The following is a 27,435-nucleotide window of genomic DNA, read 5'->3' on the forward strand; positions in this document are numbered from 1 at the left end:
TATGCTGAGTTACCTGCATAACTATTTATAGGATTAGGAACTAAATGACTATTTCTAATAGACTATTTTGGAAATATTAGGCACTAAAAAGCTTATTTTATAAAATAAGTTTTATTCTTATAGCAAGGTATCTGAAAACAGATTTGAAATGCCCAAAGGTCTAAGCATTAGCCTTTATTGTCAAATATCCAAAATAAATGTTGTTTTTATAAACAAAATTACGTATGTTCAGTCTATACACCCTTAGACTGCTTTATGTTGCACATTACATTTATCAAATTTTTTTCACAAATCCATTCATTAAAAATAATTGTTTTGCCCCTCTGTAAAAATGTAATAAGCATAGAGTTTGTCTTTTAAAATACAGTTGTCAAGTTTCAAGGAGTATATATACTCTAGCATTTACCCTAGAGGTCCTTAAGGGCCAGAGTCTGTTACAAATAATATCTTTTATCCATATGAACAGTTACCTGGGGGGCAGTATAAAATGTTACACTTTTTTTTTTTTAAGCTAGCAAAGCTATTAAAAACATAAACTTGAAGCTGCAGCACAACATTTAACCCCTCTGTTCGCTAGATCCAGAATCTGGACTAATAACTGTTTATGTATCTTTGAATTAACACCTTCTGTAAAGATGAAACTACTTGCAAAATGTGACAAACCATTTTTCTCTTCCATTACACCATTTGTAAGGTTTCTTTTATTTTAAATACATAACAGTTTGTTTTCTTTAAAGCAAAACAACAGAATTATCAGAAAAAAGTAGCGAAACAAACTTTGAACTTTTGCTTTATGGAATATTGTATGGGTCCGTTACTTCCAATTTTTAAGATTTTTGTTTTTAGATAAGAAATAAAATCTGTAATTAGCTATGTGATTACAATATTTACCATATTATTTGAGGTGTTCTGATGAGGTTAATTTTCAAAATCCAGATAGCTAACTCTACAATACATTTAATCAAAACCCCCTACTAAAATAGATAATCAGCTACTTGGGACATGTGTGGTCCAGAAATCTGCGTACAGAGTTGAACTAAAAATTAAATTAATAAATAAATAAAGGCAGGAGCAGGCTGTGTTTTGGCACTGCCAGGCAGAGAGAAACCATTTCAAACTGTGAATATCCTATAAAATTTCTTCTGTAATTAGTGTTGCTTCCTTGAAGGACTCAAAGCGATAAGAAGTTGGGAGACACGAAGAGAATGTCATGACCAAACATGTAACTACCAGACTGTCAGTCCTGGGTGGCGGCAGCACCAGCAGAAGGGGTTACGGTAGCTCCAGCAGCTCAGAACAATGGTGGTGGCCACTGTTTTTGTGGTTCCGCTATGTGAGTGCCTGAAGACAATGCCCTTGTAGACTGAATCATAAAACACAGGACTTTTTCCAAAATGAAGAGAAGCGTTGCCCAGCAGGATACTTACTCATGGTGTAAAGTGCTTGGAAAATGACTGAAAAAATACTCTACAAAAAGGCCAAAACTTACTACATAAAAGCTATTTGCCCTTTTACAGTATTTGCCGAACTCTTAGAAGTTGGTTTAATAATTTTAAAAAAACAGAAAGAAAGAAAGAAGTAGTGGCCATATTGTAACATGCAATTCAGGCAAGTGTTCTATTTCTTGAACTTTATCAGCATCAAAGTTTGTCTGTATTTATGCAGGCACATGCAGATTTAAGCAAATTTAACTACAGATTGTGGGGTTTAAGCAGGTCCTTCAGAATTGCCTGCTTTTTCTGTCCTTGGTATAAAACCATACTCTTTGTTGAAGGTAAAAAGTTTGAAAGTATCCAGAATGCATGTTGGCTGTGCCCCCTCTTTGAAAAACAAAGGCAGCTTGCAGATGTAAAAAAATTAAATTAAATTTAAAAAAACCAAACAAACCAACAGGGCTTTACTTTCAACTCAGGCATTGCACATGCCCAGAAAAGGCAGTGACTTAGTTGGACCTGACTCACCTGATGTTTGTATAGATCAGGCACTTCAGTGGGGCTTTTTTGGTGGTTTTATCTGATAGATGATTAAATCAGCTTTAGAAAAAAGTGCCAAAAAACCCCGCTGAAGCACCCAATCTATTCAGCAGCTGCAGAGCCAGGTTGAAGTAATGTACTGCTTCTTCCAGTAAAGCACATTTTGTTTTGTTTTATTTTTTTAATGTCTGCAAGCAGCCAAAGGCGTTATCTCCTTGATCCTCTCTGCACAATTATTTTTTTTATTTCTAGGTAATTCCCACAGTTTTTGTCTAGAAACACAAGATAAACATACCTACCAAGTCTTCCAGCTATATAATTTACAATTTCTTTTATGAAAAGCAAAGCTGTCTTCACTGCCTGTATCTGATTCAGCTTTTAAAACTTCCTCAAGAGGCTACATGTCTATTCTCTAATAACAAAGTATGAGCAACCTGTCACTGATGAAAATGACTGGTCACAACAGAGCTTCCGAATATGAACATCTCAGATTCTTGGGCTCATGTCATGCTCTGCTGAAAAAAAATACTCTTTAAATTTTTACTGTTCTTATTTAACATTATCTGAGCACTAGCTGGCCTGCTTCCTTCCATGATGAACTACAGGAGTTTTATTTTCAGGACCTTATATTAGGTTTTCATCAATATTGTAATATGTATTGTTAGTCCTATTTTAAACAAACATTTTGAAAAAATGCATCTTGAAAGACAAAAAAAGTGAATGCTAAGTTAAAAAGCACTTCTGCATTTGAAATACTTGCAACATTCCTGCTTCATCAAAAATACACTGTAACAAAATATTTATGAAATGTTATTTGATCTCTACCTAAAGAGATCTAAAGTAAAGTAATTCCTAATCCTGGAGTAAGTCACAAGCAACATGCACAAATATGATGTTTACCATAACCTCTCCAGAAATAAGAAATGTAAAGATGTAGCTCTAAATGCATATTTCTTTAAGTTATACTATGAGAATTCAGTCTTAACAAGTTGCCACAGCATGGGAAGCAAATCTGAAATGGTTGTTTACATAGTAGCCAGCAAACTAGAGGTAAAAGATCAATGTTAATTTTAATCTGTGTCGTTGCCCAGTAGGAAAAAGTAGAGCCAACCTCATTAGATTGGCACTACTAATACATTTACACTTTCATTTAATGTAACAATACCTGAAACATTCAATTGAAAAGTAAACATAATAATACATTCAAGTAAAGCAGAAAGTCACTCTAATCAGGTTTCTTTCCACCAGTCACATCAGTATGCATCCCTAACCATTTTATCTTACATAAAAGGATAAAATATATACCCTTTTTAACACTGTATCTTTGTGAACTTTGACTCTTTGATTCTGTATGATCAAACACAAACAGCAACAGCAGAGAAAATGCTTTCCCTTCTTCAAAATGCTCTATTGGTTGGTTCAAATTTATTTGTTGTCAGTAAAGGTTATATTTGCACATAAGCCTATGACAGATTGCAAGTTTGTTAACTTTGAGCGAGTTTTCAAGCTGCTGGTATTTTTTCTTAAGACGTAGGTTACTTGACAAATTGGAGTTAAGTTATCTTGGGTCAATGTAACTGTAAGTTAAACTAATGAGGTGTATGTCTGTGAGTGATGTCTGATTAGTTTAATACAGTTAGTGCTGGACAGCTTGGGCTGCTGACCTTGAAGGAACATAGATAACATTGTGATGCGTTGGAGGACGCAGTTGTGATGCAGGAGAAATTTACATAACAGTTTGTCATATATACTCCTCCAAAATAAAATTGTTGCAAAGGGAAAATAATGCATAACCCACACTCAAATGCCTCAGGCAAGAGTGAAGAAAAAAATTAGTTACAGGAATTTGGTTTAGGATAGCAACTTATTTGAAATGAAAAGCAACAGCAGACATGGAAAAGGTATTTTTTTATACATTAATGTTTTTCATATTCAAATCGCTGCTGAACTGTTGTGTTAGGTTACATATTATGTCACAACAAATCTGAATGCATTGCAAATCATGCCACATGACCTTCTGAAGCACAAGTTCCATGCTTAAAAAACCATTTTCATCTCCATCTGCGCGCACTACCTTTATCTGCTATAATTTGAAGTAGCAAATATTAGACCTAATTATCAATTGAGATCTGCTACCATATTCCCCTCTGTTTCCACAGGGTCCCTGCTGAAATTAATGTTATTTGATATAGGTAAAAGGTCCCTGATAGCACATTCCAAAGTGGCATCAGGACTTTTCCCTATACTGTATTTTCTCACATACTGCACGCACCCAAATAAGACCTGCACTTTATCTGGGGAAGGCAGAATGAAAGGAAAAAAGATTTTTTCTAGTCACAGCTGAATGCTGACTGAAGGGAACCTAACTGTAGCCAATGTGGCTGCGAGAAAGTTGACACTAGCTCCCACCCTGAAGGGTGAACCCTGTCCCTTTCCTCTCTAGGCTGGCAGAAGGACAAGTATGGCAGCCATCTTGCAGTAGTATCTCCCTACTCTATAGAGAGAATACCCTCCCTGTTCTACCATTTTTCTGTCCTAGAACAGAAAAATCAGTTTTCCCATTTAAAACACACCCTCCAATTCTGGAGGTTCTGATTTTGGGGGGAAAGTTGTGTGTTGTATAGAAGTAAATACGTTAAGTATATTAAGTAATGGTAGTGAAATGCCCACTCCACTGCTGACTCAATGATGTTCTCTAGTTTGGATAGACTGAAATGTAAACTGCAGCATTTGGTATATTACTGTTTATAGATTCACCCTATAGTACTTTAACTCATCTGGGATGTTAGACGATGGGCTGGTTTTAAGATAGTGGTCAAAAGTGTTCATTATCTATTGACTGCTTGGATGAGGGCTCAGTCTAGGCTCTAACTTACAGACATTGCCAACATCCACATACACAACTGACTTCCAAGTTTGTAGTCACATTAGAGTTCAAGTACTAAATAGACACCAAGACTGAACTACCCTCACATCTATTTAAGTCAACTTGTCCAGGGCATTCAGATTATTCAAGTTATAGCACAGTACACAGTACCCTCTGGAATATGGAGGGTGTTTTAACTATGTTCTACCTTGGTGTTTCTTAACCAGTCCTAGGGATAAGCCACCAGGGTGGATAAAGGTGGAAGGATCAGCTGACAGCCACATATTTCTGTGATTCCAGGCAGTGTCACATTGAGATGTCAAGCTGTTTTTTATCTACATAACTGGAAGCATCAGTTAGGTAGACAGATGGACAGGTCAACAAAATCTTGGCTGAAGCAGAGCTAAGTAGCCCGAGTACAGTGATGTGTCAATGTCACTTCCATTCTGGAGCTAGTTCTATAAGAAGACTGCAAGGGAAGGTAAGCTGTCAGGCTGTTCATGCATTGGAGAATTGCGGGGTAGGGGGGCTGTATGGGAGGCCAGAGGTTAGCTGGTTCCCATTGTCTGTGGAACGAGCCTAGGACAAGGTGGTGGCCTCTGGGCTATGAGGTAAGGACAGACAGGTTGCTGAGCTATGTACGAATGCTGAGGATGGTCCCTGGGATCAGAAAACAGAAAACCTTTGCTGTAAGTGATCTATGAAAAAAAAAGAACTTCAGTCTCAATTGATCTATATCCTTCTCTCAGCTCTGAATTCACTTGGTAAGTTTAAAAGGTAACACACACACACACTCACATTTAACAATACATTAGAACAGGTCTGCCCAACTCCAGAGTGGCTGGGTACCACATGCCATGCAGGCCTCCCACTACACTGATAGTACTCACTCCCTACCATGCTGCGCACACATCCCATACTGCACCACCCTTGACTGTGCAAGCCTTCCCAACCAATGGTCTCCTTAAACCTCACTGGACATACTGCACCATTCCCTTCTTATCCAAATGACTCCCAGCTTTCTTGACAAGACTGGCTGGTCTATCTTAAAGGGACAGGCCATCCTGTTACACCTATATTAGCCCATATTAGATGGAGACTTCACAGTACTAGAAATACAGGACCTGTATTTTTTTTAAATGATGCTAGAAGTTTTTCATACAAACTCAAGTATGAAAAGCTAGTAGATCAATACCTAATTTTAGTGTTCATCTCCATGTGTACATATTTTGGAAAATTTAGTTTTACAACTGTGGTTGAAAACCCTTTTCTATTTTGACCTCTATGGTTAGTCAAAACTCACTTTACCTGTAATTAGCATTAGCTGGCACGTTTTGCATGAAATAGAGGGCAGCAGTCCGTGCTCTCCAGTGCCACTTCTTTGCTGGCAATGTGTAGAGGACACATTCTTCTACCTCCTCCTGCAGAAGATCCACTAGCTGCTTATGGGAACCACCATAAAAAGCTTCAATTAGAAGAATGCTCATTTATTTTAAGTTTTTCAAATGTATTTGGATTCTGAAAATGACAAAAAGAAAGAAAAATCAAAGTCCCTTTGTTAGTGAATGTTATATATATTTTAATCATGTTAGACCCATATAACTTAATCACTGTGTTTTATATTCAATACATACTTTGAACTAATACTAATACACTGTTTTAAGGCCAGCAATTAGAATGATGGTGAATTATTGTATCTATTAATAACATTCATAATTCACTAAAATTAGTCTTTACTGAAAAGTCACAATGAGCATAATTTATAAAATATACAGGTCTATACAAGAGCACATTTTAGCTGAAAAGGTTTCATACTAAAGGCAATCTGGAAGATAACTTAAAAGAAATGACTAGAGGCAGCCTGCACATATCCAGTTTGAATCTTCCTCCAAGACTCTATACCTTAGGCTATTGGAAGTTGGGAACATCACTAAAGTGACACACACAGACCCTAGAGGAGATATAAACCATATTACCCTTGAGTACTCCAAAATGGCTGGAACAAAACAATATTGTAGACTTGATGCTATCACATTGCCACAGGGGCACTGACAAACAGGAAGTAAAACATGTCCAAAATGAAGGGAAAGATGAACGTCTTGTGACTGCTTCATGAGTCACAGTTTTGAGGTGGCAAAAAGCTGCTTTACAGATGCTTTGGACAAAACCATTAAACAAGTATGTTAAAAACAAAACCTTGATTAGTTATTTACCATAAGTGGCTGCCACTGAAATTTTCGCATCAAACTCTACTAACAGCGTCTTATTATCTTACTTGCATCTTGTTCAGTTTGACACAAACCAATGTGAGACTGTACAAATGAGCATGCAACCCCTGCCCCACATTTTCCAGCAGCACCTGATTATGACCCTAATATTTTCCAGCAACTTTGATGAGGAGCAATGAAGGGATTCATACGCTAACATGTAAATTCTCACCAAAATCTAATGATAGTCCCAGTTATGAAACTCAGTTAAACTGGAGTTACTTATGAAGATACATGAGTAATCAACAGTTAAAAAAAAAAAAAAAAAAACTTACAAGAATTCTGCAGCTATTAAGAAAAGCAACCAACTAACGAAGCAACAAAAAACCCCCAAATGCTCCGGAAATTCAGAAGTGAAAAAATAAACCCCTTTGGTCAGTACTGAATCAATGGTCTATCATTGTGTTAAAGGCTTACTGTTTTGCTGGAGGTACCACCTTCCAGATGAGATATAAAACTATGTTTCTGACTACTACTCAGCCATAAAGATTTTTTGCAATGGGTATGGATTTCTTTCATCTGGTTTGGTAAACACATACTAGCCTGACTTCCAGCTATGTTCTTCCTCTATTGTATGCTACTTCTGTTTCAATTAGACTAGTTATTCTGGACTTCACCTTCCAAAAGCTGCGTACAGAATGGGAGTCAGACTTCACCTCACAGACTGCATAGAGCTGACTCTGATCTCTTTCATGCCAGTGTAAAGCTAGAATCATCCACCTGAAGTTACTGAAGTTTATCTGCACTTATGCTGAAGTAAGTAAAATAAGAATTTAGATTCTAAAGTACTTTGGGAGCCTGCAGAGTAATCACTATTACATAAATGCAAACGGCATTTGGAATATATATCATTTACCACACTAAAGAAGAGATGGTTGTTAAATCAAGGTGTGGCTGCTGATAAATATTTTCACATTGCAGGAAAACTAAGAAATAAAATTTAAAAAATAAGGAATGGAGGGAAGCATTTTGCAAATTTAGCATGGGAGAAATGGGGGTACATGAAATATTAATAAACGCCACTGAGTCAGTCACAACCTATTAAGAGATAAGGTTAATTTACAAGGTGTTGGAAGTATTAGTAAGAAAATAGCTTATTCACAAAATATCTGATTGAATTTTACCTCATCAGACTACTTAATAAACCATTTTATCGCCTAGTTTAGGTGAAACAACAATTTGGTTCCATTTCACATCCTTTGCAACAGTTCCCATTTTTACATTCTGTATTGTGATAAATAAAGAAGGTATATGCTAAGGCTAAAATCTGTTTCAGTCTCAGGTTTCCTTAGGGGCTATGGTTATTAATGCTTAGGTTTTTCTATATTTCTCTTACTACCTTTAGGCTTGTTAACAGAACAACATATTAGGCAAATATTAAAACACAATAAACTCTTAGGATGATTGTGATTGAGAAACTTGGTTTAGAACTTCATTTTGCCTTGGCTGACAGCTGGATAGCTGAGGCTATCTAATTCTTTATACTACATACAGCCTGTATACATAAATCCCACTTAATAAGTAACAAAAAGCAAGGATGAAAAATCACAATGATTTTTTGAAAGATGACACGATAGTCAAGGAGATTCTCCACAATCCTCCTTCCTAGAGTAGAACAATCCTAAGAAAATTTTAAAACTTCCAAGGAACTGAGAGTTTTACTGTCATGTGATCTACATAAATTACTACTCATATATACTGAACATAGCTTAATGAAAAGGTGCAGTCTGTAAACCAATTCCTAGTATTTTAAACAGTGCTACTAAAAGACAAAATATTAAACAATAAGGGTCAGACAAGGCAATCAGTCCCCAAAGTGAAAAATAATATCATTTAGGAATAATGGAAAATCCATTTACATATTTTTATGTTTTAAATATATATGTGGATAATGTACTGGAAATCACAGTATTTTAACAATAACTAGTAATTTTTCAAAGTTTAAAAAGCCACAAAGGAGGTGGGATGAACACACATACCTCATATTTCGCCTACGTGGTTTCCAGTTTGTTCACATATCACAATAACATCTATTATTCTTGCTTTATTTCCCCTGACCTAGCCAAGTTAAGGTAAATATGTACTATGTACTCCTAAGAGGTCTTGAAAAGCCACCAATGATAAATGGCCATCTGATGGAATGCAATCTTCAATTAAATATAAATCATTCCAGGTATTCTTTACCCATTTCAAAGAAAAACAACAAATATTAGAAAAACATATCTGCTTTTCTTTTCTCATTATAGTGTTTCCCCTCTCTAGGGTGGTTATTTGGAGCCAATAATTCTGCATGTTCCACTAATGGTTTGACTCTATTCTCAGGAGTGCCTTGCTGTGTATTTGAAAAATTTGCTATTCTTTATGTACCATATGCAGATGTAGTAGCAGATTCTTCAAGATACAAATTAATAAAAGCCCTTATATCTGCAGTAAAGAATGAATTCCTATACAAAAATTACATTAAAAAATCCAAATAATTTATACTGAGTACCAACAAAAGTTCGTAGCACTGAGAGACATTTCTCCCATTATTTCAACCCTGAAATATCATGCAGACACTGTCAAGTCACTATTAAGAGGTCAGCCACAAGGTGCATGATTTGCCAATGACTAAGGGGCCATGCACCGGCCAGGTTAAGTCCCTAAATGGAGAACTGAAGACGAACTCTACCATTTCCATTTTAAAAACTCTTAAAACTATAAACAACAAGTAATATGTAAAATTTTGTTTTGAAAATAAATAAATAAATAAATAAATGAACGGAAGAATAGCTGCCCAAGAAAATTTAAACCACTCCACTAGACATGGAGCAGTTATTTCTTAGACTCTTGGAACACTAAACAGTAACAAAAGTATTTTTTTCTTTAAATCTAGGTTAATAAAACTTGCAATTTACCAGGATTTATTAAGGAAGATACAGCAATTCTGTTATATACACATAAATGTGGTTTCACAAAATATTGGCATAGCTCAGGAGAAAGCTATAATTAGCCTTCTTCCCTGACGCATTAAAGCAACATAAATTGCAGGTCACGTTTAAATATCTGCCCAACAAAATATTTCAGCAAAAATCCCAAACCAAGGGAATAACTGTTAATATATTCCATAGGTACACAGTTGCTATTAGTTATAGGAAATAAGGTATATGGTTTCAGTAATGATTGTTTCAACGGTTACAATCCCACACGTATGAGAAATTTATTCCATCACTGTATCCAGAGCATACATAGTTCAACATCTTAAAAGTCATCTGACTACAGAAGTTAAGCCTGTAGTATGTATTTATGTTTATCTGAAATAATCAAAATTGTAAATATATAATGTAGCACTTAATACAGCCAAAGAAATAATGTTTCACATTTTAGTAATATGGATTTCCCCTGGTTATAACTTATTAGACTTTTTACCTTGAATCTTGTCTCCCTCTACCCCTTTCCTCCAAACCCACAACACACACACTTTACAAGTGTTAATGCAGCATACTGAAAAAGGCAATACTGAGACAGTTTGCTTTACCCACCCACTCACATTAATGACTCATCAGAGAAACTTTGGCAGAGATACACCTTAAACACTACAATCACATTTTAATATCTGAACTAAAATCATAACTTTTGTTTAAATCAGTCAAAAGTACAGAGTGAAAAGTTTCCTTCTGATGAAGTTTACCTACGTAAAAAAGTAAACACACAACATGTTTTGCATAGACTGATTATGTAGCAAGTACATGATTTTAAGAAACTGGCAGTTCAGCTTTGTCTGAGTAATGCTGATTTGCTGATCAAGTTTGCCTCAACTTGAATACCTACAAGACAGGCATCTGTATGCTGGAAGTTTCTAACTCTACTAAAACAGTGTATATGGAGCCCTGTACCCTTATTTCATCATTGTCTTGAAAACATTCTCTACTTGGGACCTTGATGAATGTGAATTGACTCTATTTTTTTCCTTATATTGATGACTATTTCCCAGTCAAGTAAAATAGATAGTAATGTGCAATCTTGGTTCTGTTGAAGTCAGTGAAATCCCAGTGACATCAATGAGATCAAGATTTATACTTGTGGTCTCGACATCACATCTTGTTTATTACAAGATTCACTCACTTGCTACAGTTAGTTTGGACTACTACATTTTTTCTTTGATAGCATATTTTATAATACACCTAGTAAAATTATTTACTTTCTTTAAAAAAAAAAACTTATAAAATTATCCGCTTCTTACAAACTTCAAAATAGCAGTTAATCTCTAATCATTTAATTTGCCTTCTATAAAGCAGAACTTTGTGTCTTATACTTGAAGAGATGTGGCCTCAAATCTGTGAACCAATTTCAGTCTGATGTGAAAAGCTGCACAGGAACCTACAACAGAAACATTAGTCACAAAAGACTTTCTGCAAACTCAAAAGGTTCTGTAAGTAGTCCCACTGACACATATTATAGTAGATTTTCAAGTTAAACCTTTTATCTTAGGCTTTGCTTTAAAAAATATTTGCTATATTTAGGGAAGTTATGTGGGGAAAAAAAATATAAAAGAGGAGGAGCCTTTCATTTTGGCCTGAGGTTGTAAAATCTATATTCTGACTTTTTATGGAAACAAGTTCTGTAGCTGTGGTCCAGCTGTTGAAAATGCCCAGTCCCTTGGTATGTAATCAAACCCAGTCTCCTGCTGTCATGGCAGGTCATGGTCACGGAAAGCTGTGATTTGTAAAATAATCACTGCCAAGCCAATTAGAGGCCTTTAAGATCAGGATCAGAAGCTCAATTTGGCTCTGGTATTTGACTGGCAATCAGGATAGTGGTCAGTAAATAGTGCTAATACAGTCTAGTCACTCTTTATTAGTTAAAAGATGTCTGCCACTTTTATTGTCATTAACTTCTTCATGGCATTGTCTATTACCTGCCCTTTTCTCCTAATACTCCTTTCCCCTTAACCAAGTCTATCAGAGAAGTCAAACTGTAGGGGACTAATACACAAATCTCTGTGGTAGTTTGTGTGCCTCTTCATGCAACATGGAATAACCAGCATTTTTTATTCCAGATACCATTTTGGGTGTCCAGTGAAAGCCCAGAGGGGGGAAAAACCTTGGTACAAAAGTAGTATGTACTCTGACAGTATAAAATCCCCATTTCTTTATTAGAGCTTAAAAACCTTCAAACTACTAGTGCATACAGTAATTCCATTTGCAGTTACTGTTATATGAGAAAATAACATCTAACAAAGATTTGGTTCCTTCTTTTCCCCCCTTTTTCTAAATACTGTTGCATTGTAGAAAAGGGCTTAAACCTGAAAATAACAAAGAAACTCAACAGATTGATGAAGTAATTACTATATGCCAATTTAGTATATCATATTGCATTAACAGCTATTTCTTGTTGTACACTAAAGTTACTTGCTTTGGGTGAAAATAAAATAAAATAAAATAAATCAAAGCTCACCACTCAAAATCCATCCATTGTACATGTGCAGAATACTACAGAGCTCTGGAAAAACAGAAGTTAGCACTCCTCAATCATTGTGGAAAAATAGCTGCAACCATCTACCCCAAGCCAAGGTTCCAATATAGATGTTGTGAACCAAAACATCTTGAAAAACAACCTATAGGGATCCACAGGAGGCTCTCCTCTACAGCACACAAGGGGCACATCCAAACAAGTGATCACGTGCCAATTGTGGAATCTCAAACCAGTTTGAGATGCCACAAGGGGCATGCTGGGAACAAAAAAAATGTCCCCCACACTGCAAATATGACTCTTCATTTTGATACCAGGAAATGCCAGCATCAAAAAAAAAAAAATGCTAGAAACAAAGCAGTGCAGGGTATGCTCCTGGAGCATGACCAGAGGCAACCGGAGCCCGAGTTCTCCAAGGAGACACTCCAGGACCTGGCTAAAGTGTCTCTATACCTGCCGTGAGCCGCTGCTGTCGCTGCTGTTCCAGCATCCTGGAAGAAATAAAAATGGGGCAAGGCTGGTAGTGGTAGCTTGAAGTTGGCTGAGATCTAGGCTTTGTCCTGGGTTGCTCCAGAGACTGCCTAGCACGCAGGGTCTGCCTTGGGCCCAGGCAGGACAGATGGACCAAGACTAGAAGCAGACATTCACAGGGGCCAGTTGTGCCCATGTCCTGGAGACAGAAGCACCCAGGACTGTCCAGGCCAGCAGTAGAGTCAGGAGGACCTGGAGGCTGCAGCAGGGACTATGGGTGCCCTGGAAAAAAGGGATGTGGGAAAATGTGAATTTTCCCCTTTAAAAGTGAAAAGTGAAACTGCAGGTTTCCCTGTTTACAAACACCTCTCTGCAGGCTGGCAAGGCTCCAGCCTGCAAGAGCTACTTGCAAACAGGTAAGAAACTAAGAGGCAGCCACAGAGCCCACCCAGCCTGATGGCTTGTGTGGGCCCCAGGGTGGGTGACTGGGTGGGGAAGGCCCCTGACCCCACGGCGTACAGCCCCCATAACTAGCAGCATCAGGCAGCAGTGGAGCCATGAACAAGGAGAGGGCTAGCTGCAGGCAGAGATTCCCCGGTGGCATGTGGCAGTACCTGAATCACAGAGCTACACATGAGGAGTTCATGGGTGAGCATGGGGAGGAGGCCACCACACTCCCACCCCCACCCGCCCACTGCACACAGTCCACGGCTGGCAGCATAAGGCAGCAGCGGGACCACAAGTGCTGAGCTGTGAGGCTACATGTAGTGCAGGGCACCGTCCTGGCCCGATGCCACACACCCTCGGACAGGACCAAGTTGTTTCTTGCCACCACATGTAGCCCTGTGTAACAGCAATAACTGACCCAGTTCTGGTCAAGGGTGAGAATCAGCCCAGTCCTGGCCAAGGCGTGGGTGTGTGGCATCCGGCTGAGTTGGTGCCCTGCGCCATCTGCAGCCTCATGACTGAGGCGGCACTCCAGGGCTCCCAAACACATGCAGTGGCAGGAGCTGCCACTCCTCCCTGCGCCCCCTGGATGAACCGTGGCTTTGTCCCATGCCGCATCCTGGCGGCACAGGGCCTGGCAAGGAGGGTACAGGCGTCCCACAGGCTCCGTCCCCTCCAGCCCAGCGGAGGAGCCGAGGATGGCCCCGCTCCGTGCCCTGGATGGGGTCCCCAAGCAATGAGGAGCCCTCTCTTGCAGACTATCCCACAGCTGGCTAAGCAGCAGGGTGCTGACATCAACACCCCTGCTCTACTGCCCAGCCAGAAGGGGTTACAGTCCAGAAGGGGTATCCACAAAAGGGATACACTCCTTAATAAAGGTTGAAAACCCCTGCCCTAGTGAAAGGAGGACATAACATTGGCTGGCTGGACCACATGGATCTTCCTGTACAAATTCCCCATCAGTCTGTACTTCATGCACTGGATACCCAGACATCTGAGAAAGGACTCTTATATGACAGGTTTACCAACTTAAAGTACTGCTTGCACCAACTTTCTTCTAGAACCTCTACTTTCAATTTCCTCAGCACATGAATCCTTCGTGCCCCAGAAATCTCTCCCTGCATGCCACAGTAAGAGGGTCTGCAGAACTGGATGACCTAAGCAGTCCTAATCATCTCCAGAAAGTGGGATGGGGGTTGTAGTTCTATTTGAAACTCAGTTTGTGTTTGAAGTTGAGGCTCATCCATTGGCCAGTTTCCAACAGATCCAGGTGGTGTATAAAATCTTTCTATTGTTTGGGCAGGTTTACATATACTACCTGTGATCAGGAACTGAACCCTAGTTACATTTACAATTGCAAAAATTAAGAACACAACAGAATTTTAAAAAGAGTTGCTATAAACTTGAGTAAGTAAGGGGCTTACAGTGTGCTAAGCTTTACTGCACCTCAATCCATCCCTGAAATGCAACAGCAGGAATTAAAAGTTATGGTTTACAAACGTCCCAGTGACCATTAATCAACAACCCCTGACACAACAGACCATAATGGCTTCTTTTAGAGTTTACATATTTAAAAAGTAGCATGCTGTAAAATCTGTGCATTATACTGTGCATGCAAAGTAAGCAATGGTGCCATAAATCCTTATGAAAAAGTAGTTAATACACATGCATACTAGATGTATTGTAAACCTTAATATTTCAGTGGCTTTATTTTTTTTAAGTATGCGAAGGCACTACTAGTCTTCATAATTTCATACTATAATTTAAATTTGTATTTCAGTTATGTGAAAACTAAAAATACAGACTACATCGAATTTTCATTTTCCTTCCTGTAGCAAAAATGGCAGGACTAAAACAGTTTTCTTTCGTGTTGACTTCAAGAATATCAAATACATTTTATAATGGTGATAGCAAGTACCCTTCAATACCTTTAAACAACTTAATTCTAATTAATAATTTATTGAAATGTATTTCTCACCGAGAGAGGAATGTCACATTTTTGGTGTATTCAAAAACAGCCATTTTTGATACACAGACTTTGATGTAGAAGTATTAATCTCCCTTAGAAACACGGCTCCCCAAGCAAACATGGGCTGCATTTCCTTCAGTCAGGGAAATTTCACTGGTCCATATCCTGATCTATTGACTCCCATTATATAATGAACAATGATTAGATCATGGAACTTGGTTTCCTTGTTTTGTAAAAATGAATCTATTGTACTTACATTAAGTACTGTACCTAATGGGGTGTTATGGGACTTAATCAATGTCTATAAACTACTTTGATAACTTCAGATAAAGTATTATTACATCTAATTAGAAAGAAGTCTTTCAGGCCACAAAGCCAGAAAAAGAAAAGAGTCCTAGGAAAAGTAGTGGTGGAAGAACAATAACTAGGCTCAAAAGTAAAAATGAAAATTGTTCTTTAACTACCAAATTTACTTGAATGCAAGACTAAGGTTTTTTCCCCACCTGGCATGGGGGGAAGCCCCTAGTCTCATAATCACATACAAGGAAATCCTATTAAATACACTATCTGTCATTAAACTGATGCAAAAAAGCAGCATGTGCTTGGCAATGCAAACCAACCACAAAGTTGATTAAATGCAGGCAGCACTAAGCACGATTCTTCTCTTCTTCAGCAATCCTTTACAGTCAACAATGATTCTCTTCCTCATTTATGGGTCTGAAAACGGCTGACAAGGCCAATGCAGAAACGACAGACTTCGTTCCAATTCAGGCACATATTTCCATTGGCAGGGGCTCCCAATTCTTTGCTAAGGCTGTCATGCCATTTCTGCTGCTCCCACTTATCCATCTCCTGTTGTCGCTGTAAGGTTTCAAAGTAATGAGATCCCTGCAGCAGACTCTTCCTCCATTTCGGGTGGTCCTGGGCAATAGTTTCCCACAAGTTCATGTCAATGTTGCATTTTTTTCAACTTAACCTTGAGGACATCCTTGAAGCACTTTCTCTGCCCTCCTCTAGCATATGCATTGACTGAGCTTGGTGAATAAAACTTGCTTCAGGAGTCTGGAGTTGGACATCCAGATGATGTGTCCAGCCAAGTGATGTTGATGTCAGAAGATCACCACCCTGAAGCTCATGGTGTTTGATTGTGAAATAATGCTAATGTCGGCACATACATCTGTCTACCCACTGGATTCAAAGGATCTTCTGCAGGTAGCATTGATAGTACATCTCCAGTGACATCAGGTGTCTCCTGTATGTCACCCACACCTCAGCTCCATACAGTAAGGTAAGATCATAACTGCTTGATAAACCATGAGCTTGGTTTCAAATCTGATGTTACAATTTTTTAACCCTGTTTCCTCAGGTGTCCAAAGGCTGCACTTGCACATTTAGGTAATGTTGGATTTCTTCATCCATGTCAGTCTTCTGCAAGAGATGGCTTCTGATATATGGGAAATACTCAACGTTTTCCAGAGTCTCACTGTAAATTTGAATTACCGGAGCTAGGGACTGCTCATTAAGAGCTTGTTGATGAGGACCTTAGTTTTCTGAATGTTAAGCATCAGTCCCATTTTCTTGTATGCCTCAATAAAGACATCAATGATTGTCTGAATGTCTGCTTCTGAGTGAGTACAGACTACAGCATCATCAGCGTATTTGTGCTCGATGACTGAGGTCATAGTACTCTTGGCTTTGACTTGGAGTCAGCTGAGATGAAATAGCTTAACATTCATTCCATAGTTTAGCTCCACTCTGACTAGAAGCTTCTTGGTGGTCAGATGTAGCATCGCAATAAGGAATACTGAGAAGAGTGTTGGAGTAATGACAGTCTTACTTAATTCCCATCTTAATCTTATATATATAAAGCATATGGCCCACATCAAGCAAACATGCTGATGGGAACCTACCAGAAGAATAGGTCAGTGCAGCCTGCCTTATGGTAGTGCCCATTAAGTGCAGATCCCTCCATCACCAACTCTTTTTCAAGTCATGGTGAGTCATGACACTGCATACAGTTCACCCAGAATCTCTCTTGCCCCCACACTCAGCCTGGTGCACATGATTAATGTAGCCTCACCCTCCCTGAGGGGAAGCAAAATCAAGTTGCTCTGTGCTTTATCTGCATATAAATATTTGGAGTATCCCAGGACTCATGACAAGAACACCCAGTTCCAACCATGAGTGGGTCTAATCAGTACGTGGATCCTTTGTGGGGGCGGTGTCTGGAATACACACAAATACTGAGCAGTGCTGAGCTTTGGGCTCACCATAGTTTGAAATGCTGTTGACTCTGGTAGGGCCCAGCCCAGTGAACTGTGTGGTAAAACAATGAATCTTTGGGCTTTGGACTAATATCATTCATAATTTGTACTACATATAAGTAGGTATCAAAGTGCTGCTCAAAAATATGTTTATGGAATAACTGTGCTAAAACTGGATAGCTTAAGTGCATGGGTACTATATACAAATTGCTATAGCCGTGTTTAATTTCAAGGTTATTCTTTTACAGTTTACCCCATCACTTCTATGTTCTCTGGGAGAGCAGGATCTGACAGTAAGGAGAGGGGGAAAGAGCTGTTAAGAGAAAAATTGGGAGGGGAATCAGAGAGTAAAGACCCCCAGACTTATTTTCCTTGCTGTAGTAGTGGGAGGGAGACATATTCAAGGCAAACCTCCAATAATTAGATTCTATACCTGGAAAATTATAACAAATTAATAAATTTTCCATATCTAATTATCGGGGAATCATGTTATAGTCAGGGTCATCTTCTATTTGAGTAAATACAGTAATTTTTCTTCTGTTTCCTCCCTCAAAATATTGGAATGTATCTAGATATCTGAATATATTTATAAAACTAACTAAAGGACTGGAAATGAATACAGACTGTATTAAACAGAATACTGACAGATCAGATTTCTTGGGAAATTTTTCTAATCTATCTTGGAAAGCACTGCATCCCAGAGCAGCTTTTTCAAAATACACTGTGAAGTATACCATATAACCAATAGGAAATATAGCCTAAAATACAAGATTGTCAATCACCTTACATAAAATTAGAGATTCTGATTTGGCAGTTAATTATAAGCTATAGGAACCATTTGCCATTTAGTCAAATCTAAAGCAAGAACAATAATTTTCTATAGCATATGTGATTAATTATTGTTTACATATTACTTGAATTATGTTTGCAATTCATGCAGGCTTCATGCAGGCTTGATGTGGTTTCAATAATCTTTTTTCCAGTACCACACCTAACACTACAAAGCTGAAAACAGGCATTTGTCCCTGGAAATAGCCTTTTGTCCTAGGTTTGTACAAACATACATGTGCACTGTCTCACTTCAAATCCTTCTAAAGTATATCAAATAAATTACACTTTTTCCTGGGACATCCTGCTAAGACATCCGTGTGGTTCTTACAGTTCATTCCAGGGACAAGACGATCAGACTGTTTGCTCTTACTGGCTGCCTACTGGTGAAGGATATGTGATGCAACTAGGAAGGGCGACATGTATGGTTACATTTTCAATGTATTGAGGCCCCCAAAAGCACTCTATAGCTAACATAATAAATGTTCATGGCTACACAGCTCTTTTAAAATGGCCAATCACATGAAAATTTAACCCATGTCTGATGAGCTGTCAGATGAAAGGCACTGGAGGGTAGCGCACCAAAACTGTGTACAGATTCACAACAAGAGTTACTTTTGGGCGATTCTATCTGCATCCTTTGTGCCTTTGTGCAGGGTTGTGCTCTAGTCTCAGACTAGCCCCGATACCAGGCTGCCAGTTACAGCCTCTCATCCCAGCCCTGCCTCCTCTCTCTGGCCAGCCGAGAGCCACAGCCTGGCTATCGGGAGAGGATGGGGACAGTGTCTCTCCCTGCAATACCCACAGAACTGGGAGAATGATCAGCCCAGCCAGGAGTGCTGTAGAGAGAAGGGGAAGGTGGTGCCTCCCCGCTGCTTGCTCCCCTGATCCCACAGGAGACAGCAGGGGAAGACATCCCTTCTCCTGCCCCTGGCAGGACTGATTTCTTCCCCAATCCCAGAGGAGTAAGCAAGGGAGAGAGTCCCCTCTCCCCCACAGCACACCCAGCTGGGCTGCCAGTTCTTAGCTGGCTGGAGGAAAGAGATGGGGCTGGGATGAGAGGCTGAGAACCTGGAGGCAGGGACAGGGCCAGCCACAGAAGCCCCAGGGAAGACAGGCTGCTTGGCTATACCTAGCCCCTTCAGCAGCTCCCAATATGCTCTGGCAGCCCTGGAGCATAGGAGCATGCTAGGAGGTGTGCAACAGCATTCCCTGGCACCTGGCCTCAGTCAGTGGAGGGAGACTCTGAGTCCCACCCCCCCACTCCCCTGCCCCCCAAACTCTGAATGGATGTTATGTTTTATCACACTGTAACTTTTAGTGTGTTGTGTAAAGTACAAAATGTACAGCATGATCACAAGTGCCTTCCTGCATCTATAGAGAAGTAAGGCTGGAAGGGACTTCAAGAGATCGTCTAGGCCAATCTGCGATCAGACCTGCAACCTTAGTTTTATTAGCACCACACTCTAATGAACTGAACTAAACTGGTTCTGTACACATCTTCAGTGTCTGTATCATTTCTGTTTTGATCCATGTCAACCCCTGGGACAATCAGCTTCTGGCCAAATAAGAGATCTGTTCATGTCCTAAGATAGTTAATTTCCATGATTTTGATGGCTTACATTAGTTTAAATGGATGAAGACGCCTGATTTAGAATATCTCTGAGTGGATAGAGAACTAATAGGTGTGGTAATGGGAGATGTTAACACTATTTTTAAACTTGACAGGAAACAGATTAGTAGCTGCTTCCTTATTACAGAAAAAGAGTCCGTCTGGTAATAATAGGCTGGCATTTTGAAATCCCTCAGATATATTAAGAACCTAAAGAGAAATGGGTTCTCTAGTCTATGATTTCTAGTGAGTCTGAATTTTAGATCAGTTTTTCTAAAGCTGGTATAAGTACTACCTAGTTTGGATAAGTAGCTAGGTGTTCTTGGATAAAATGGCTAGACATATATTTAAGTTTTCTTATGTGAAATATTTAAATGGATAATGTATATGAACAGGTATACATCTAGCTGCCTTAGATATAAAACAACAAATGGCAGTTACTATCAACTGATTTGAAAAGTAAACTTAATTTATCTTCATTAAGAAATGTGGTGGTGTTTGAAGAGAACTTGAAGCATACACATTACAGGAAGTTCACAGCCACAACATTTTCTTAAATTCTATATACTAAATCTTCATTCTTGTTTCTTGTAGAATTCGAATTCTGCATCCAACCTTCCACAAAATCTAGGATTCTGAGTTAATGAAATTGTGAGTTTCCCCTTTTGTGGCTTGAGACCCTTGGTTAACACTCTTAAGTGACCACTGACGGGAGTAATTCAAGAGTGAATGATCTAGTTACGTACTTTGACAATTCCTAGGTGAAGAAACCGTATGTTTCTGTGTTTTCCTTAAGTTGCATAACTTAATACATATTCAAGATGTGAATGAAGGAAAGGAGGATTTCTACTGTCAGTGTGTGAAACCTAGTAGAAGTTGTAAACAGGAGGATAATAAACTGGTCATCTACAGGACTCAGAAACAGATTCCACTGTAGTTTCTTCAATATGAAATTCAGTAATGATGGAAGGTGGACTTCAAAAAAAGGATCAAAGACATCTTCCTTTTTATTTACCCGAAGACATAAAGCACAAGCAATTTAAAGTTATAATCATGAGGCTTTCTCCAAGACAGAAAACCCTTCTTCAAGTGACTGGAATAAATCATCAGATTTTGATTTGTTCTGGGGAACTATATTAAAGTATTATATCTCTGTGGCAATTTGGATATGACATTTTTGTGATTCATAAAGCTGGTTTCAAGGTTGCAGCTTACCCATTGTACAGAAAAGCCCTTAATATTAACTACTAAATATTCCTTGAATGGACTTGCTGGGTAAAATATAATTTGAACCTCTGTTTGTACAACTCTTGTCTTCTCAAAGGAAGAGGGCTGAACCAACAATCCAAATACTGACTAAGCCTCTGAAAATAGAAGTTCATTATATAACACCTGTGACTTATGCCCAGTCGCCATCATGCAGATTATTTTTTGTAAGAAAGCACTTAAAATTTTCAGAGATTCACATAAGCCCTTTGAAAGCACCTGGATAAGTGAACAGTTTTTACTGCTTTAGAAAATTTCCAGCTAATTCTAGGTAGAACATATCAAGTATATCCCAAATATGTGATAAGATGACAGAACAGCAGTTGCAACTGCATTACTTAAATTAAGTCATTGATATCATTACTAATTGATAAAGCAAGAGCTTTTTCAGCGTCCTGAAAACACAATATAGATGCTGCTGCTTCCTTGTCATTGGGTCATTGATGCTGCTTGATCTATAACACAGACTGAGAAGAGGCATACCCCGAAGAGACGTAAAGTTCTGGTCATTGGGGACTCTGTCCTGAGGGGAACCAATGGTCCAATCTGTTGCTCTGAGCCCAGATCATGGCAGGCCTGCTGCATGCCCGGAGCGAGGATTCACAACATCACGGAGCCCATCCCGAAAATCATCAAGCCCTCTGACTACTACCAACTGGTTGTGATCCACGTGGGAACAAATGATGCATCCAAGGGCACACTGGACAACATCATGGAGGACTACAAGGCCTTGGGACACCAACTCAAGAAGATGGGAGCGCAAGTGGTATTTTCCTCCATTCTCCCAGTAAGTGGACGGGGTAGGCGTCATGAGGTCTGCATTGACATAGTTAACCAGCAGCTTTGAAGCTGGTGCCACGAGGCGGGCTCGTGTTTTTTGACAATGACCCATTTTTTATATGGAGGGCATGCTGGTGTGGGATGGGCTTCATCTCGTCCCTCAGGGCAGACATATTTTTTTTTCTAGGTTGGCTAATCTCATATGGTGGGCTATAAACTAGCTTCGCCTGAGAAAGGGGCTGCTCTGAATGGAGAGGATGCTTCACCAGCATACAGGGTGACAAGAGAAAAGGATGCCCAGGTAAGCAACAATGTCCTGGGAGTAGGGGGCCACAACTGTCCTGTGAGTGGGGGGAAGCGTGTGCACCCTCAGGAGGCCTCAAGTGCCTCTACACTAATGCTCATAGTATGGGGAACAAGCAGGAGGAACTTTGCCTCATGATTTCAAGTAAGAATCCAGACTTAGTAGGGCTCACATAAACCTGGTGAGACCCCACCCACAACTGGGCGGTGGGCATTCAGGGATTCACTTCTGTATAGAAGTGACAGAACAGAGAGGAAAGGTGTGGGGGGCGTGCTGTATGTCAAAGGGTACCTCACAACATCAAGAATTAGCTTCTAGTTAGAGGAGGGTCGGGCAGAGACACTGTGGGTCAAACTACAACGGGGGAGTGGCAAAAGGGACCTTACGGTGGATGTCTACTACAGACCACCCAACCAGGGGGAAGAGCTGGACTTCTCTAGTCAGCTTATGGAGGTGGTTAGGTCAAGGGATGTTATTGTCATAGGTGACCCAGACATTTGCTGGGAGGAGCAGACAGCCAGGTCTGACCGCTCGCTGAGGTTCCTGGCTGTATCACAGGACCTTCACCTTATCCAGGAGGTGCCCAACCCCACTAGGGGTAGTGGCTCCTGGCCACTGGGGATCACCTGGTGAGGGGACTGCAGGTCCTTCACCACCTGGGCAATAGCGATCATCACCTGCTTGAATTCACTATCCAGCACAGGGTGTCAAGGGCTTACAGCAAGACTAAAGCCCTTGATTTCAGAAGGGCCAACTTCACTGAGCTTCAGAGATTAGTGGGGGAGGCACAGAGGGCCTAGAAGGTAGAGGAGATGGGAGTCCTTAAGGGGATGATCCTCCAGGCCCAAAGGGTAACAGTCCCTGAGAGAAGCAAGGGGCTTAGGTAAGAGAGCTCAGAAACACCCTTAGCTCAGCAAGGGCATTCAGGAATGCCTGAGGACTAAAAGGGTGGCGTACAACCAGTGAAAGGGAGGAACTATCATCAAGGAGGAGTACTTCTCCTCAGCTGCGAGTGTAGGAGGGCTACTAGGAAGGCCAAGGCAGAGATGGAACTCAGGCTAGCATCCAGGATTAAGGACAACAAAAAGTCCTTTTCAAATACATTGGGAGCAAGAAGAGGGCACCAGGCAATGTAGGGCCCCTGCAAGACTCAAATGGTAACCTTGTGGCTATACCAGATGAAAAAGCTGATATTTTTAACAGCTTCTTTGCCTCTGTTTTCTTGAACAGGGACCGGGACATCCCTCCTAGCAGAGGTAAGGAAAATCTCAGAGATAGCTCTGTCAGGCCTTTGGTCAGTGAAGATATAGTTAGGGATCTTCTGGAAGGGCTGTACATTTTTAAAGCTGCAGGTCCAGATGCCCTCCACCCAAGGGTGTTGAGGGAGCTGGCAGGGGTCATGGTGGAGCCCTTGGCCCAGCTGTATGAGCATTCATGGTCATCTGGCCAGGTGCCGAAGGATTGGAAACTAGCTAATGTGGTCCCAATGTTTAAGAAAGGGAGGAAGGAGACCTAACTATAGGCCTGTAAGCCTCACCTTGGTGCTTGGGAAGATCTTGGAGAGAATCAAGGAGCACAACTGTCAGGGGCCAGCAGGGGAAATCATGCTCAGGGGCAATCAGCATGGGTTCATCAAAGGCAGGTCCTGCCTGACGAACCTAATTGCCTTTTATGACCAAGTAACTAAATCCTTGGATGATGGTGTCACCATAGATGTAGTCTTTCTAGACTTTAAGAAGGCCTTTGACACCGTCTCTCACCCCATTCTCATCAATAAATTAGGTGACTGTGGCATTGATACAACAGTTGGACAGGTAAAAAGTTGGCTGATGGGGTGCACCCAGAGAGTAGTGGCAGACAGGTCGTACTCAGCCTGGCTAGATGTGAGCAGTGGGGTCCCCCAGGGCTCAGTCCTCAGGCCCGCACTGTTTAACATCTTCATCAGTGACTTGGACAAGGGGGTTGAAAGCACATTGTCCAAGTTTGCTGATGACACTAAGATGTGCAGGAAGGTGGACACACTTGAAGGGAGAGAGGCTACAACTAGATTTAGAGAGACTACAAAAGTGAGCAGATGAGAACAGGATGGGGTTCAACATAGACAAATACAGGGTGCTGCACCTTGGGAGAAGGAATCCACAGCATACATACAGGCTGGGGAGTTCCCCTCTTGAAAGCACAGAGGCGGAAAGGGATCTTGGAATCATTATTGACTCCAAGATGAACATGAGCTGCCAATGCCAGACCACAGCCAGCAAGGCCAACCTTACCTTGTCATGCATCCAAAGATGCATCTCAAGCCAGTCCACAGAGGTGATGCTCCCCCTCTATGCTACATTGGTCAGGCCACAATTGGAGTACTGCGTCCAGTACTGGGCGCTGCACTTTAAAAAGGAATACGAAAAGCCCTATTCTCCTCAGCACCACCTGGGGTGACGAGGAACAATGGTAATAAGCTGATGAAGAATAGGCTTAGGTATCTAGATCAGAAGGTAATATTTTACAGTTAGGGTGGCCAGAATCTGGAACCAACTTCTTAGGGAAGTGGTCCTCACCCCTACCTTGGGCAAATTCAAAAAGAGGTTCGATAATCACCTGTCTGGGATCTTGTGAACCCAGCATTCATTCCTGCCTGTGGCAGGGGGTCAGGCTAGATGATCTGATCAGGTCCCTCCTGACCCTAGCTACTATGAAACTATGAAATTTGTAATAAAATGTTTTGTCCTCTGTGAAAAGCAACACAGAAGAAATACGTACAGAAAAAGCACCAAAAGTATGATAAGGGCACAAAATCATTTTCTTCATTCACCTTTGCCTTTTCTTGAAAGTGTCTTGCATGAAGAAAGGGGCTTCAGCGACACTAAAAAAAAGTGACTGCATGAGGAAAAAACTTAGGTTGATATTGGCAGCAGCACTGAATATTTTTTTGAAATTAAGTTGCAATAGATCTAAGTTCTTCCTATACCAAAGCACTGTTCCTTTTTTCCACTAAAGTAGAAATGTTTAGTTATTAACACAAGAAAAAACAAAATTTATCATATAATGGTGTTTTCTTAAATCGCAGTCTTAATACATTAGATGAACTCTTCTATAGGTATCATTGTAACTAGAGTGGCCGATTCTACTAATTTCCCCTTGAAAAATAGTACTTAAAAATTTAATATAACTTCTATTTTCAGAAAAGGAAAAACGAGGTAACAGATCCAGAGTGCATAGCTGAGATTAAAGAAGTTATATCATGTACATCTGGAGTGCAAAAACTACTCCGAAATACTCTAAAGGCTGCTAAGTTTTGACACACTGGGGTATTATCAGATAAATTTCCTGTTGCGAGTAAAAGCACACAAAGTACTTTGAAACAATTTGTACACCAGAAGTAACTCTGCAATTTGAAAAGCAAATGTACATTCTAACCTGACAAATTCAAAAAGTCACAAAATCTGACTTGATCTAGCAATGCAAATGAAATGGATACTGGCTTTGGTTTTTCCAGTGAGGATTTCCCTGGCATTGAGAAGTCCCAAAAGGGCACAGATCCAGTGTAGCTAGCTCCCGTTCTGCCATTTAAAGTACAGTTGTGGGATAATAGGAAGTTAAGGGGCATGACCAAAGTATGATGACCTCTGGCTATCCACAGATGGCAAAGATTCCCTTGAGAATCATAACCAGCTGGATGAAGTTAGAGCAACACTTTATTGGATTCATTATATACAGAGCCAGTCAAAGAGCTGTAATCAGCTGCCCAACAACTCCTTTTTTGCTTCACCTAACAGAAACTGGTGCAGTACAGTATCAGGAATATAGTATGTAATGAAAAGTATTAACAGTGGCTTACTTGCACTTCACTACCTAATGAGCCATGAAAACACGCATAAGAATTCAGGTGATTTCAAATAGCACAACATGAAATTTAAAACACAACATGGAATTTAAAAAGTTCTATTTATAAGCCTAAAGGAATCTGAAAGGTATTTTATATGGCCACAGAGAGATGCAACAGTTATTTCTAATAAGAAAAAATAAATACTTGTGTCACGAAGAATTAACATTTGGTCAGTTTACAATATATTCCTATAGAAACTTCAAGAAACAGAATTGAGAGTCAGGCTCCTGTTAGTATTTTATTTATTTATTTTTGTACTATCAGAATACTCTAATTGCAAAAAATGTTAAGCCAAATCAGGAAAGCCATGGTTAAAGGATTAAATATAATGCTTAACATTGTCTTATCATACCACTGTCCACAAATCAGCCCAAAACCACAGTGATTTTACCATGAAATAAACCCTTTCTGGAATTCCATCTATCCTACCAAAATTGCATACAGTGGTCAATACGAAAGGGAACAAAAGACTCAACTGACCTTTACCAGCCAGCGCAGATGCAAGTTCTGTCTGCCAGCCAGACAAGCCTTAAGCAAGTCAGATGAGAGACCCTGAGCCAAGCTGTGGGCCAGACCAGGACTGAGCTTCTGTGAAGTGGCCATAACACTAAGTCCAGCCTGAGCACCACATGCAGCCAGGGCCAATCCCTGGGACCAGCATGGGGACACACCATACAGGAAGGACCCAGCACTGCAGGCAGCACAGAGGGTCAGTCCAGAATACTGCGTGCAGCCCACACCCCAGACCCCTTGTATTGCATACCGCCCAGGATCCAGCCTGCATGCCTCTGGCAGCGGGCACTCAGTGGTGGTCACAGAGGCCATCCGGACAGCAGGCTTCGACCCAGTGCATTCTGTCCAGGGCATGTGGGCTGGACCTAGCACTACAGGCACCATAGCAGAACTCAGGTGCAGACTGTATGCAGTGCCCTGGACTGACCCCTGGGTTTGACCCATGTATTAAGGGTTGTTAGCTAGAAATGAGTACCCTTAAGAGCATTCTCATAATTCTGTAGGGGCTAATATAAATATATGCTAAGGGTACTACTTTCAT

The 27,435-nt window shown here is 40.2% G+C and overlaps 1 protein-coding gene across 2 annotated transcripts in view; it reads right to left on the reverse strand.

Annotated features, from left to right (window-relative positions):
* The window catches only part of GTDC1 (glycosyltransferase like domain containing 1), a 293,667-nt gene that overhangs the window by 190,109 nt on the left and 76,123 nt on the right, over positions 1 to 27,435 (reverse strand). For both annotated transcript variants that reach the window (XM_019553901.1, XM_019553900.1), the window contains exon 4: positions 6,148 to 6,357. In XM_019553901.1, coding sequence (XP_019409446.1) covers positions 6,148 to 6,326 — 179 coding nt within the window. In that variant the 5' untranslated portion in view covers positions 6,327 to 6,357. The remainder of the gene's footprint in view (positions 1 to 6,147; positions 6,358 to 27,435) is intronic.

The sequence above is a fragment of the Crocodylus porosus genome, unplaced genomic scaffold (assembly GCF_001723895.1).
Source record: "Crocodylus porosus isolate Cpor-Errol unplaced genomic scaffold, CroPor_comp1, whole genome shotgun sequence".
Lineage (NCBI taxonomy): Eukaryota > Metazoa > Chordata > Crocodylia > Crocodylidae > Crocodylus > Crocodylus porosus.